The sequence below is a fragment of the Hydractinia symbiolongicarpus genome, chromosome 5 (genome assembly GCF_029227915.1).
Source record: "Hydractinia symbiolongicarpus strain clone_291-10 chromosome 5, HSymV2.1, whole genome shotgun sequence".
NCBI classification, from domain to species: domain Eukaryota; kingdom Metazoa; phylum Cnidaria; class Hydrozoa; order Anthoathecata; family Hydractiniidae; genus Hydractinia; species Hydractinia symbiolongicarpus.
The window spans coordinates 12,294,771-12,308,458 of NC_079879.1; the positions used below are offsets into that span (position 1 = coordinate 12,294,771).

Genomic DNA, 13,688 nt, shown 5'->3' on the forward strand with positions numbered 1-13,688 from the left:
ATGTGTGCAAGGGATAAATATGAACACTCTGTGAGTTTCACACAGCAAGAAAAACATATTAAACAACTGGCAGTAGATTGGGCAGAATTCTCCCACAATTTTTATTTACTTATGATCTTATAAATTTAATGGTCCATGTTTAAAGGTTTACACAATAGAGGCAATAGGTAAACAAATTTTTGAAAAAAAATTAATGACATTATCAAAGTATTTTTTTCAAACTGACTGAACACATAAAAGATAAGATTTTAGAAAAACTAGTCGGTGGCCCAAAAAATACATGATTTCTCCCGTCCTTTTTTAACGCATTGCGTGCGTCTCGCTTTCTTGCCGTATCATTTTGCGTAACAGATAGATAGACGTATAAGGGTATTATAATATAGAATTATTGCAGAGAAAAATATTTGATAAATGTACTGATGTAACTAAAACGTGAAACTATGTTTGTGGAATAAATAAAGAAAGACCGCTGAATGATAATATACGTCAGTTCTTCTTCTTAATAACAAAAATACTTAGTGCAGGATATTTATATAACACTAGTCTCGATCATTCAGGCTAATCCGCACGCCCTGCTGCATCAACTTTTAGAGAGCCATTAAATACATTTTTTTAGGGAAACCATGTAAATACTATGTCTCCACAAACAATCGATGATTGTCAAGGCTGTTGCGTAAATAGTTAACACCAAGGCAACTTTTCTCTTAGGTCTTAGCTTATGAAAGTGCAGAAGGCCCTGGTGACGTGGTTGGGTGTAAAGCTCTATTTGTAGTCCTCACTTTAAGTTTATTAGCTATTTGCCAAATCTGTGTTGTAAATTATTGTAAACCTCAACACCGATTCCAGTTCTCTTTGGTTCTTTTTTTATGCCGGGATGGTGAGAGAAAAAGACTCCGGAACCGAGGTTCTTAAACCCCAAGAATCCTAATGGGTCTGTCTTCGTAGATCTGGTATCTAGATGATATTATTGCAAGTGTAAGGCTAACAGATTATTCAAAGCCCCAAATTTGAAACCTAACAATTCCTGATGGCCCATATCTTACGTTTCCTCTCCGTGAGAATGATCCGTTTGTTGCTAATAACTCACAGATGAAACAAGTCACAACTTAGTACCCAAGAACGTGTTATGCAGGGACTCTATTGTGTTCTATGATACCCACGACGTGGTTAGAAAACTGCGTGATAAACTATACAAAAAAGGAATTTTCCGAAAATCAAGAGACTGCAAAATGCATATTTCGCTGCGACACTACTGAAAATGTGATCCATCTATTTCTATTGATCCTACTATGTCTGTCTATTAAGTTTGTGATGAAAACATACCAAGCTGGAAATTTTTGAAAAAAAACAAACGCAACCAGTATTAGCTGAAATTAAAACGTTTATGTCTACAAACGTAGGAATAGAATGAAGCGAAAGAAATGAATTATTAAGTTTCTAAAAATAATAATGAAATTCGAAAAACAAGCATGCAATATTTAATAATTCATAATCGTTTTTCAAATTTCCAAACATTCAATAAGTACTTATTCTGTGGTTATATTCCTCCCTTCAACTGCAACACAACTCTTTTAGACACGAAAGCATAACATCTTTGCATGCACGTCATCAGACTGTAGTAAGATTATAAGTAAGAAAATATTGTGCAAACAATTCAAAACATTCTCATCGCCAATGCATGTCAGACGTATGGAGAGCAGAAACGTGATGTCGATGTTTTTCTTCATATCATTTGCTATTTTTATCAAAGTGTGTTTGAGTACTCGTTTATCCTGCCTGCGGGATGATATAAAGATTCATGAAGTAGCAAGGGACAAAAAGTTGAATGTTGCGCCATATGTAACAAAAACTGTTTCAAACGAAAATGACTGTTTAGTTGTGTGTTTGTATGATGACTATTGTTTGTCATACAACGTCAATATGACTAGTAAAAATGTCAAGTGTCAATTATTTTCGAAAATAGTTGGAGCAACAAAGCTAACTCCAAGAAAAGGTTTCAAATATTTTAGAGTAATTTCCTACCATCGTTGCATACCTGTCAAGAATTCTTCTCCCAAGATTTGTGATTGTCGACCAGTGGCTAAAAGAGATGCTAAAAGAGATTGTTTGGAATGGAGAGAAAACGGTGCAAAGGAAGATGGATTGTACAATATTAATGTGGGTAATAAAACTGTGGAAGTGTTGTGTGACATGACAACAGACGGAGGAGGGTGGACAGTGATTCAAAAGCGACAGAGATCAACTAATCCTGTGAATTTTAGCACAACATGGGACGAGTACAAGCAAGGATTTGGTAATTTTACGACCGAATTTTGGCTTGGAAATGATTATATACATAACTTAACAACCCAGGGAGACATCACCCTCAGAATCCATTCTACTGCTGAAAATAACATGACAAAGATTTCGATTCTAACACATTTCAGAGTTGCTGACGAAAAGGAGTTTTATCAAGTGACTTACAAAAACAGCACAGGACCTTCTTTAGATGGATGGAAGTCAAGATTTAATCGGAGTATTTTCTCCACATTTGATAGCGACAAAGATAATAGAGATGACCGCAACTGTGCGGCAGTATTCAACGCTGGTTTTTGGTTTGACAGATGTTCTGGTACAAACCTGAATGGTCCATATATGCCGCATGACAAAGATTTTGGATTTTTTTGGAGAAAATGGAATAAACCAACTGATGAAGACACATACCAATTAAAAGCAACAACGATAATGATACGAAGAAACGCAAAATCGAATTGAAGGATTCATGTTTGAAAGTAGACTCACTTATAAACACAGAAAAAAGGACGGTGGATTGTGCCAGTGTGGATGAGGCATAACAGCATTAAAAACATTGAACAACTTATTTGTAAAAATTATTTTCAAAATGGATGTTTACGTTGCAGTTAATTTTTTCAAATTAGAATTCGTGGAATCTTTGTATATCATTTATCAAATTGTAGATTTGAAACTCTATTCTCCCTTTTTATAGTTTTTCTTAGTCGATGTAGAAGAAGTTTTAGTGTTCTTATTTATGTGTTGTCAATAGTTTAGTGTGTCTCGGGTCTTACTGTAATTATTATTAATTTAGTGTAAATCGGCTTTTATATCAATAAGCAAATACAAAAATCATGTGATTAAAGATGGTGTTACAGAAATAGCTAGTCACATGTCAATTAGCTTTCGAACCGTTAGGTCTTTCTTTTTGTTCCTAATTATATTTAAAATTTCTATATAAAAATGTAAATATTGTATCATAGTATCGCAATTTTGATTAATATTTAGGTTGAAGCGAAGCAAACTGTACGATAATCTTAAAGCATACCTCCCGCGAATATTATTTCATATGACAGAGGTTGAAAAATTGTCTAAAATTTAAATATTTTGTTTGAAAAATCTTAAGATCTTAGACTTAGAAGTTTCGCTAATTATGCATGACATCATAATCTAGCTCTGAGTAAATATTGTATATGACAGTTTTGGCAAAGCATAGGTTTAAAAATTGTTTTTATGGCCAATCAAATTGGAATATTTGACATAAATTTTAATATCAATTTACTATAATTATAACTAGTTCTTGACGTCGTAATGTCGCATAATTAACGAAACTTTGAAAAAGTATATCTTGAAAACTAAGAAGGACTTTTTAAAAGATTAAACAAGAAGCCCTGGGGGCTCTAAGAATTTCCGCGCGCTACCAAAATATTTGATGAAAACCTGCTAATTCGTTGTGTTATTGTGCTAAACATTCGAAGGGGTTTGGTGCATGAACCTCTGAAGATAAAGCACACCAGTGACATTATATCTTACAACAAACGCAAACAAAACGATTCATGGTTGAAAGTCTTGCGATTGAAACGTTTATGGTCTTAAACGGCATTAGTTGACAAAAAATCAAAATTTTGATGTGACCATCATTTTCAGCATACTTTTTTTATTAACTGTGTCAATTTTTGTCGAAAATAAAGCAGTTTTAATTTTTGGATAAATTTTGGCCTGAAATGACATTTAGGTGACAAAAAATCAAACTTTTGTACCATAATCATTTTCAGCATACTTAATTTGTTAACTGTGCCAGATTTAGCCGAAAATGAAGTGGTTTTAATTTTTCGACCAATTTTGGCCTATAATGGCATTTAGGTGACAAAAATCAAAATTTTGATGTCACCATTATGTTCAGCATACTTTTTTTGTTAGCTTTGCCAATTTTTGTTGAAAATGAAGTAGTTTTAATTTTTGGACCAATTTTGGCCTAAAATGACATTTAAGGTGGCAAAAAACCAAAATTTTGATGTCACCATCATGTTCAGCATACTTTATTTGTTAACTGTGCCAAATTTTGTTCAAAATAAAGTAGTTCTAATTTTTGGACCAATTTTTGCCTAAAATGACATTTAGGTGACAAAAATCAAAATTATTATGTCACCATTATGTTCAGCATACGTTTTTTGTTAACTGTGCCAAATTTGGCGAAAACAAATACCAATTTTAGCCTGAAACGTCAATACGAGACTTCCCAGTAGTTAAGGAGCTTGGGTACGAAGTTTACATCTGTAACGGAGCAACGTGAAATCCCAGGGTCGATTTTTTCTCAAAAAATGCTCCGAAAGAAAAAAACGACGGTTTTAAAGAATTTCCTATGCCTTCGGGCGCGGAAATTCAAAAAGAAAAAATACATCTCGATACTAACAAAGGTCTTTCATATGAACCCAACTTGTATTTTTCGTGGGAGTTGAGCTGTAATAGAAACTCGTCGATCATTGTAACGTTATTTAAATGATTTTTTTGTATGAGATAAAATGCACCTATGTAAATGTTTCGATCATTTTTAGTCGTAATACCATAGTTTAAACAGAATCTATGGAAATTTAGACAATGGCTGAAAACCCTATATGTGACATTTACGCTGTCCCGAATATAAAGACGCGAAAAGGGGTCCAGGGGATGGGGATAGACGAAAGTGAAATGTTTTTACCCACTTATGTGTTAACGGTACGCACTCTCGCTATTACATAAAAACAACGCAAAGCTGAAACTGTTTTACGACCAATACCCATTGAAACTTTGATATTCTCTGGGTTGAAATGAAATTCACTCACACTCTAGTATATTCAGTGATTCGAAAAACATCTCCAGCTCCTTTCCTTCTAACTAACAGCACGAAACCAAGATTGTCTTCATGACTTTTTTTTTAAAATTTTGAAAACCCAAAGCCTGTTTTGTTGTTCATTATGATAAATACACCTCCACAATCACACAAAGCCATAAATGCTTTGTTGAGGTTGAAAAGTAGAAACCAATTCAACTTTTCATCACGACGAAAATTGCGACCAATCAAATTTGAGTATTTATGTCCTGTGGAGATTCGCTTTTACACACATTTTCCCGGTGGAATATCACGTGGCACAACTTTCGGTTGAGGAAAAATATTATTATTCAATCAGAAATAAAAACAAAATGAACATGAGAAAAAGAGCATAGACAAAGCAGTCAAATAATCGTACGAAAGTCTTGAGTTGTGAAAACGTATTGAACGGCATTAGGATAAACACATTTTCGTCCCCAGAGCTCTTGGAGATTAACACCTAAGTTTATCTCAAAGACCTCTGAAATCAAGAATGGGCCAAACACTCACAAAGAAGCTTTTATTAAACAAAAACTAAACAAGTATCTAAATTAAACTAAAGCTAAACTATCATAAACTCACCTAACACTGCAAGAAGCCCTGGTGGCTCTAAGAATTTCCGCTTACTACCAAAATATTTGAGGACTTGCGAATTTGATGTTATCGTGCCAAACATTTGAAGCTCAGAAGATCGTAATTATCTCAAATATGCGGTTAAGTCCATATAAAAACGACTGGAAAAAATGAGGCGTTCGATTTGTTGCCTCGCTCAACTTAGCTAGACGCACACATTTTAAATGCATTCCGGAGTAATATACACCAACCTTGCACCAAACGGGGTAACCCTGGCAACCGGGGGATCAAGTTCTAGGGCCGGATTTATTCGGAACCTGCGTGAGCAAATTTAAGCATTTTGCCGCAAACTGTTGCGCCAATCAAAATCAAACTTTTGTTTAAATCAAGTTTGTCGTCGTGTGAAACTTACCATGACTTAGAAAAAGTAAAGTCCCGGAAACTTGCTATTGTTGTCCTTTTTTAGAGAGCACTTCTTGGGAAGTAGGTTGTGTTCACTATTGACGAATACCATCCATAGGTCCAATGTAGAGTTTACAATGCTAGTACTGCGTCGGTCTAAAATGTGTTTGCTTATATAAAAAAAACGTACCTTCATGTCAAATTTCGCGATTTCGCATATTTTTCTATAAATTGTGAAATTAACAGTCAGTTTTTGTTAACTGCGAAATTCCAGAATTACTAAAGTGGAAAAAGTGGAAGATAAACTTTTGGTCTTTCAAATGTCTACTTACCTCAAGGGGAGAAACTTTCGCGAGTCGAAAAAAATGAATTTCGCGAATTGACGAGTTTATAAGGTTTCGCGGGTATTCATTTATTTGTGAATAGAAGATTTTACAAATATTAGGAGCTATTTAATTTTAAAATTTCTAGTTTTGAGGTACAAAACATCGATGAACCTTATGATTATTTGCGAAAATGTAAAAAATTCAGTGCTGCAAATATTTTTGATAATGCGATTTCAGGTAAGTTGCAATCATTTTTGTCTGCATTAATTCTTCGGTAGGGGCGTTTCTCAATAACAAATACTCAAACATAGATAAGATCTTTTAGATAAGATATTTTCCTATAAATAATGGAAAAATGTATAAATATTAACAAAATTATTAAAGAGTACACAATCAAAAGGAGAAAGAATGAATGAAAGAAAAGAAAACAATAAAGAATAAAGCTGTGTTTATTGTTGAACATTTATTATCTATGTTAAATCTAATCCTGTTTTTCTGAAATAGAGTTGTGACTTTGGTTCCAGTCTTTCGCTGTACTGTCATGAGCGGTGGTCGCAACAAGATTACTTAGATGATTTTTGAGGGGTGGTGTAAACCTTTGTATGTGTATTATATATATGTAGCTAGCTAGCTATGTATATATGTAGCTATACTCTGAAACAATTTAGATGTCGTGGAAATATTAGCTAGCTACTATTTACTGCTTTCACTTCAGTTATCTCTTATTATTTACTCATTAGGTGATAGGTTAGGTCTGGATAATTTGCACCAAGAGAATGAGTACTCACATTGACTTCATTCTCATTTTCATGGATGTCAAACAATCAACTGTTTGCTACACAACAAAACAATGAAGGACCCGGGGTCGATTTTTTCTCAAAATATGCTCTAAAAGAAAAAAACGACGGTTTTAAAGAATTAAAGATTCAGTGAAAAACTCAGCCCTTACTTATGAAGAGGTTACCGGTGAATCGCGAGTTTTCCCTTAAGTCATAATGGCTATCCTGAAAAACACGGACCTGTAATTGGTTTAAAAGTATCGCCTGACATTTACCGATCGGGATTTATTCTATTAGATGGAGCAGAGAGGGTGCTCCATCTAATAGAATAAAAGGTAGCAATGCTTTATGGGTAAATTATTAAAGTTGGTAAAGTATTCTAAAAATATATATATATAAAAATAACGCCAATACATAACAATAATTCAATATGTTTTTTAATTATATGTGTCATTTTTCGTAGTTGTTATCGATATATGTAGCAGTTTGTTTTTTATGTTAAAATCACGGCGATATAGTGTTTATACACATTGTAAAAGAACGATTTTTACCGTTCAAGAGATCAATAGAAAATAAATAAAAAAATAACACGTGCCGTGTAAGCGAAAGCACCATCTGCTATAACGAAAGAAGGAATCACACTTCACCTGCAGAACAATTTTACAAAACATGCTAATTTCAATTTCATTTTTCAAATCATGGCAACCTATTTTGTGTTCTGGTCTTACATTTCATGGCTCAAGTTTGTACCTATTTCTATCGTGAACGCTGTGCTTATTGTGAGTGTGCTGCGGAAGCGAACTCTACGTTGCGAAACATCAAGCGTATACTTGTTATGTTTATTAATTGCGCACTTCCTGGTTGGTTTATGGGGACTTTTAGAAGCTATTCTATTCTCCATCACAAAAACTTTATCGCAGTTGGAAGAAGATGTAACAGCACGAGGGGTTAGTATCAGTATCTATATTGGGATTCAATGTTATACATTTTCGGCACTTGTGTTGGTGACCATGGATAGACACTTAGCTGTCCATAACCCCTTGAAGTATCAGTTTATCTCAGCAAGATTTATTGTTATATCGATAATTTTATCCTTATTTCCATCCATCTTGTTTACAGCTTTAATGCTCATACCAGGAGAGCAGCATTCGTCAGCAATTTTTTGTGTGCTCTCCCTCATCGGTTCTGTTTTTATCGTTTTTGTGAATGTTAAAGTTTATTTGACTGCGCGGTCACACTTTCGAAACATAAAAAAGGATAGTGTTGCGGAGGATGAAACACAAAGCGTTCTCTTGAAGAAAAGGCTGATGCGACGCCAGCAAAAGTCATTGGTTATTACACTTCTTTTGGTTGCGACTTTCATTATCGCATGGCTTCCTAGCTACGTGCATCTATTCATAGCTGCCACAGGAAACACAGTACCTGATTACGTCATCGTTATATCATTCGCCATACTTTCACTCAACTCCCTTGTCGATCCATTTATTTATATCTTCTTAAATGGAAAGTTAAAGCGAGCTGTCAAAAGTTTGTTTTGTAAGCAGATCGAAATTCGCGAAGAAACACACTATACAAAATGACTGCATAAAGTAAATTCAGCTGTATTCTGAGAGACAAATTTTTCTAGAATCACTAACAAAAACTTTGAGACTTGCAGATGTGTTTAATAGGAATTTTGATGGGTAGTGTAAAAATGTATTGGCAACCTCGGAAAAGAAGAAAAATCTCGCCCCCGCCCTCCTTCCACCCCCGCCAATTTTAACCGACGGAATTTCATTTTGAATTTCATTTAATTTAGGTTTTTAATGAATTTAGGTGGGAAACGGTTATGTCGCCAAAGGAGACCCTGAGAACGAGCCAGGCTAACAAAACCCCTCCCCCATAACTTCCAAACACCATATTTAGTTAGCTTTTTTACAGTCAAAATGTTTTTGGTATGACGTCATGCTGACACCCTTGTTAACGCAGGTGAAGAATATTCGGCTATTTTTTTTTTGAAATATCTTTATTACTAGTTCTAATTTTTTGTTAAACACGCATCATATAAAACATTTATTTTGATTGTAGTGGCGGCTTCTCCCTGTGTAACATGTGCTCTGGGTGTGCTTTAGCTCTAATACTCTTAGTGTAGAACTTTTCCGTTTTCAACAAAGCTTAGCATAGTATACAAAGAAAAGGATTCTTAATTGTATGATGGTGGTATCGGAGCCGATCCGAAGGCCTATCCTATAGCAGTTTTTTTTATTTCACTCTCAATTTAAAGAAACTTATCAGACGAATTAAATTCTGCCAAATTTAGTTTTCCTCAAAAATTCCCTTTCCTCATCTAAACGCTCTAATTTTTGTGACTTTTCACACACACAAAATATATACATATAAAAAAAGTTTATCAAAAAACCTACCATATTGCATGAAATTAACAGTCAATAAATTCAAGCCTTTTATAAAAGGTTAGCGAAAAAAATACAGATATCGTGCGATTTATCTGTTTTGTGATCTAAAAAAGCTATAGTTCATTGTCAGTAGGGAATAGTCTACGTTTTAGTTTAAGTTGGTCAATTCTTTAAAGAAACATATACATGGTCGTTCAGCATATATATTTTTTTGGTTATATGCTGAACGACCATGTATATGTTTCTTTAAAGTATTAATATACGTTCACATGAACATGTCATTTAAAAAGTTGGTCAATTGTTGAAAAAGTTTTTCTATGTCGTTGTCAAGGAATTTGTTCCATAGTTTGGGTCCCCTACTAGTAAAAGAGTTGTGTGTTGTAAATACCAAAAGATTGTTTAAATTACTCTTGGAATCACTGTTTTCAAGTTTGAAAAGAAATATAACAGTCCAAAAAACGTTTTCCAAATACAAAAATTAGTCTCCAGTAACACCAATGACCCATTCCCATACATTGCCTTATGGAAGCATAAACGAATATAAAGAATTAAATTCAAAGAAGCAATCAAAAAATTGGTGCCATTTCAAAAGAATGTATATTTGGATCAATCTCAAGCTTTTTCCTGCCGATATATTCAAAATATATATGCAAAAAAATAAAATAGAAAAAAATAAATACATGTTAAGTTATCTTCTCCTGACTTTGATTTTAGGTTTAAGAAGACATTTTATGGATAAACCTTGTTCCCAGGGCTTTTCCCGGCGTGAGATATGTAAAAGACAACAGGTCCTGAGATAGAGGCTGAACATGATAACTGAATTTTTTAAGAAAAGATCCAACGACTCTCTGTACAACTAGAGAAACATGTCTATAGGCAACCTCGTTACCAAAGCTTGTTGTCCCTTTTTTATTATGAGATTAAGACCGTCCCCACTGTCAGAAAAGATACAAGATCCTTGGGATGTGGTTAATTCATATAAAGTGCGCTTCCTTCAACCTCGTTACTTAGGCATTCTGTCGTTGGTCATTCTGTAATAACGGCTCAGGGGCCACAAGACCCTGGGGAGGAAGTTACGCTTCCTTGGATAACTTCAAAATAAGCTTCATCAAATGGAAGATAAATTAAATAATCATAGCAGAAATCAAGGAATAAATTTCTGTATTCTAAAAATGATTTTTGCGTTTTAAAATATTCGTGTAGTTTTGCGTTCAATAGGTTAAATGGGAGCAATATCTGCGTTTTCTGATAGTAGTAGTAGGGAGTGATTATAATCAGGTTTTCGCTCCTTCCACACCTTTACCCCCAAAAACCCCGCTTTCACCATTTCCACCACCACCTCATCCCAAAATAGAAAAATCATATGACGTCATCAACACATAATCATATTCATATGCCAATAACCAACACATAATAATAGATACCAGAAATACATGACATCATCAACGCATGCGCAATAGCATATATGCTATATATAAGGGAAATTCCCTGAAATATTCAATCCTTGACCAAACCCAAAAAAAAAGTGCTGGTTGAAATTGAAATCTACCTATAATAAAGATGAGTTGGTTCAAAAATGCAATCAGTAAAATATATAATATCGTGTCGGCACCAGTAGCGGCAACTCGCGAAGCTATCACTAAACAACTAAGGAGCGTGCGGGATACCGTTAGTTACTATTATAACAAGGCCAGGGATCAATTTTCAGGAACACCAACTCTCTACGATGAGGTTCAACGGGCCACCATCGAAGATGAACATGAAGGAATTGAGGACCTCAAACACATGTTTGGGAAAGAATCTAAGCATGCCACCAACACGGAAGTGATCCAGGATATTCAGAACATTTTTGATGATGACGCAGAAATGATAGAAGACGAAAACCGCATCAAAACATGGAGGTTCAACAAAAACCTTAACCAGCCATTGACAGATACCATTATGCGAAAAATCACACCACACGTAGACATGTGTGTGAAGGTGGTATACAGCTTTGGCTGTGATATTTACAGAGACGGTGGAGATGTTGCAAATTATCACAAAACCAAGAGCTCCAGGTCACTATCAATCGAGGCTTTCATCGATGAATGTGAGATGAAACGCCTTGATTTGGAAGATGCGGAGTTTTGGACGAAAGCCTATTTACCACCAGACAGAACCATCGAGACCCCAGGAGCATATGAAGGTAAAATAATATTCAAGCACATGCAGATCAAGATAATTTCTACGGGGGAGCCCCTACTTGGATATGCCCCATTACCAGATTGGTTGCGCGGAAAAAGGTGCATTTATAGCTTTGACAAGACGGACGAGAGAACAGACAGCTTGTGCTTCTGCAGATGCCTAGCTGTTCATTACCGGGAAGAGCGAAAGCAATGCGAAAAGTTCCTCACAAGGTCAGCTTTCAAACTGGCTCGTGAATACTACTAGGACCCCAAGCTAAAGAGGGAAGAAGTACGTGCTACGAGGCTCTTAGACCTGGAAGGTATCGCTACAAAATTCAAAATTAACATAAGAGTATTTGAACCAAAAACAAACTCCGACAAGGCCCCATGACGTCTCGACTATGGTCAAAATCAATACAAAGAAGACTTAGACAAGATCAATATTGGTATGCTACATGGTCATTGTTTCTATATCAAAAAGATGGATGTATTGACGCAGCATTGGGAATGCGAGGTTTGTACACAAAGATTTACCAGATCCGAAAATCTCACACGACACAAGAATAACGAATGCGAAGGCATCAAGACCAAGATCATTTGCAAAAGTGAAAAGGTCGAGCGCATGCAGAGTAGCTCTGAAAAGGTATTCTGTCCCGATAAAGGGTTCAGTTACGCGGCATGCCAATGGATTGAGGCCATGTCAGAGCAAACAGGCCGACATATACACCACGCGATTTGTGGAAATGGAAGAAACGTGTGATACGCGATGGTATTAAGGAAGTTTATAGGGTAGATGGGTATGATCTTTGTACGAAGACAGTATACGAATACCACGGTTGCAAATGGCATGGATGTCCATGTCAACCACAGCGAACCAACACCGATAAAAATAATTTCAATCGTACCAAATTTAAAAAAGGCCACATCAAAAAACTAGGGTACAATCTTGTCACTGCATGGAAGTGTGAAGATCCTCCCAAGGCTAACAGGTTATTTAAGAAAGAATTTCGACCCTATCCCCATTTCATCGTTTTTAACTTCGAGGCCCTCCGGGCACCATTGAATCAGTAGCCCACGTACGATAGCCTACAGAAACATCCAACATTCATCATGAATGAAAGGTGCTTGTGCAAAAATTCGTCGAACAATTGGAGCAGAGACATATCCGTATTGTCCAAGAAGTCGAACGTATATATCCCAAGCCGGATGATTTTGATATGCTCCCGGAACAAACCCAAAATGCTTGGCTTGAATGGGTAAATCAAGTGATGGTGATAGGCTTTAACAGTGGCAAGTACGATATAAACCTGATAAAGCGGTATTTTGTCGAACGAATTGCGGATGATAATAATGTTAAAGTGGCGAAAAAGACAACGACTACATGTTTCTAACCACATCGAGGTTCAAATTTATCGAAATTAAGAATTTTCTCGCACCAGGCTTGAGTTATGAAAAATGGTGCAAGTCGCTGGATTATGATCTCGAGAAGCTCGTGTTCCCATACGAATGGCTAACATGCTATGAAAAGTTGAACCATGTGGGCCCAGTCGATCATGAGGCATTTTATAGCACTCTCAGTGGTAAAAACACCCTATCACTTGAAGATTACCAGGCTTTCCGGGATGAGTTTTTTAAAAGAGAATGCGTGACGATGCTGGATTGGTTAGCCGAATACAATCTGGCGGACGTAATACCATTTATCGAGGCCGTCGACAAGACCTACAACACGTACTACGAGGATGAGATTGACATTCTAAAAGATGCCGTGAGCATTCCAGGTGTGTCGATGCGGTACGTTCTGAACAAGTCTCTGCGGTTGAACCATGATATAAATCTTTTTGCACCGGGTGATCCATGTAAGCATAAATGTGAGGCTCATTGTACCAAAGCCTTATGCAAAGCATGCAAGGAGGTTCAAAAAGATTGTACAT

At 35.8% G+C, this 13,688-nt stretch overlaps 2 protein-coding genes across 2 annotated transcripts; both read left to right on the forward strand.

The window, feature by feature from the left end:
• Nucleotides 1-3,653, forward strand: LOC130645966 (uncharacterized). Its single transcript, XM_057452094.1, has 3 exons — nt 1-72; nt 709-813; nt 1,576-3,653. The coding sequence occupies exons 1-3, from the start codon at nt 1-3 to the stop codon at nt 2,752-2,754; spliced, it is 1,356 nt and encodes a 451-aa protein (XP_057308077.1). The 3' UTR covers nt 2,755-3,653.
• Nucleotides 3,654-7,828: 4,175 nt separating this feature from the next.
• LOC130646279 (melanocortin receptor 4-like) lies at nt 7,829-9,744 on the forward strand. Its single transcript, XM_057452455.1, has one exon. It carries the CDS (start codon nt 7,898-7,900, stop codon nt 8,777-8,779), a length of 882 nt encoding a protein of 293 aa, XP_057308438.1. The 5' UTR covers nt 7,829-7,897; the 3' UTR covers nt 8,780-9,744.
• The last annotated feature ends 3,944 nt before the right edge of the window (nt 9,745-13,688 follow it).

Coding starts and splice junctions, on each gene's coding strand:
- LOC130645966 (XM_057452094.1), top strand. CDS start 1: ATGTGTGCAAGGGATAAATATGAACACTCTGTGAGTTTCACACAGCAA. Junction 73..708: donor AACATATTAAACAACTGGCA/GTAGATTGGGCA, acceptor CTTTTCTCTTAG/GTCTTAGCTTATGAAAGTGC. Junction 814..1,575: donor CTATTTGCCAAATCTGTGTT/GTAAATTATTGT, acceptor CAACTCTTTTAG/ACACGAAAGCATAACATCTT.
- LOC130646279 (XM_057452455.1), top strand. CDS start 7,898: ATGGCAACCTATTTTGTGTTCTGGTCTTACATTTCATGGCTCAAGTTT.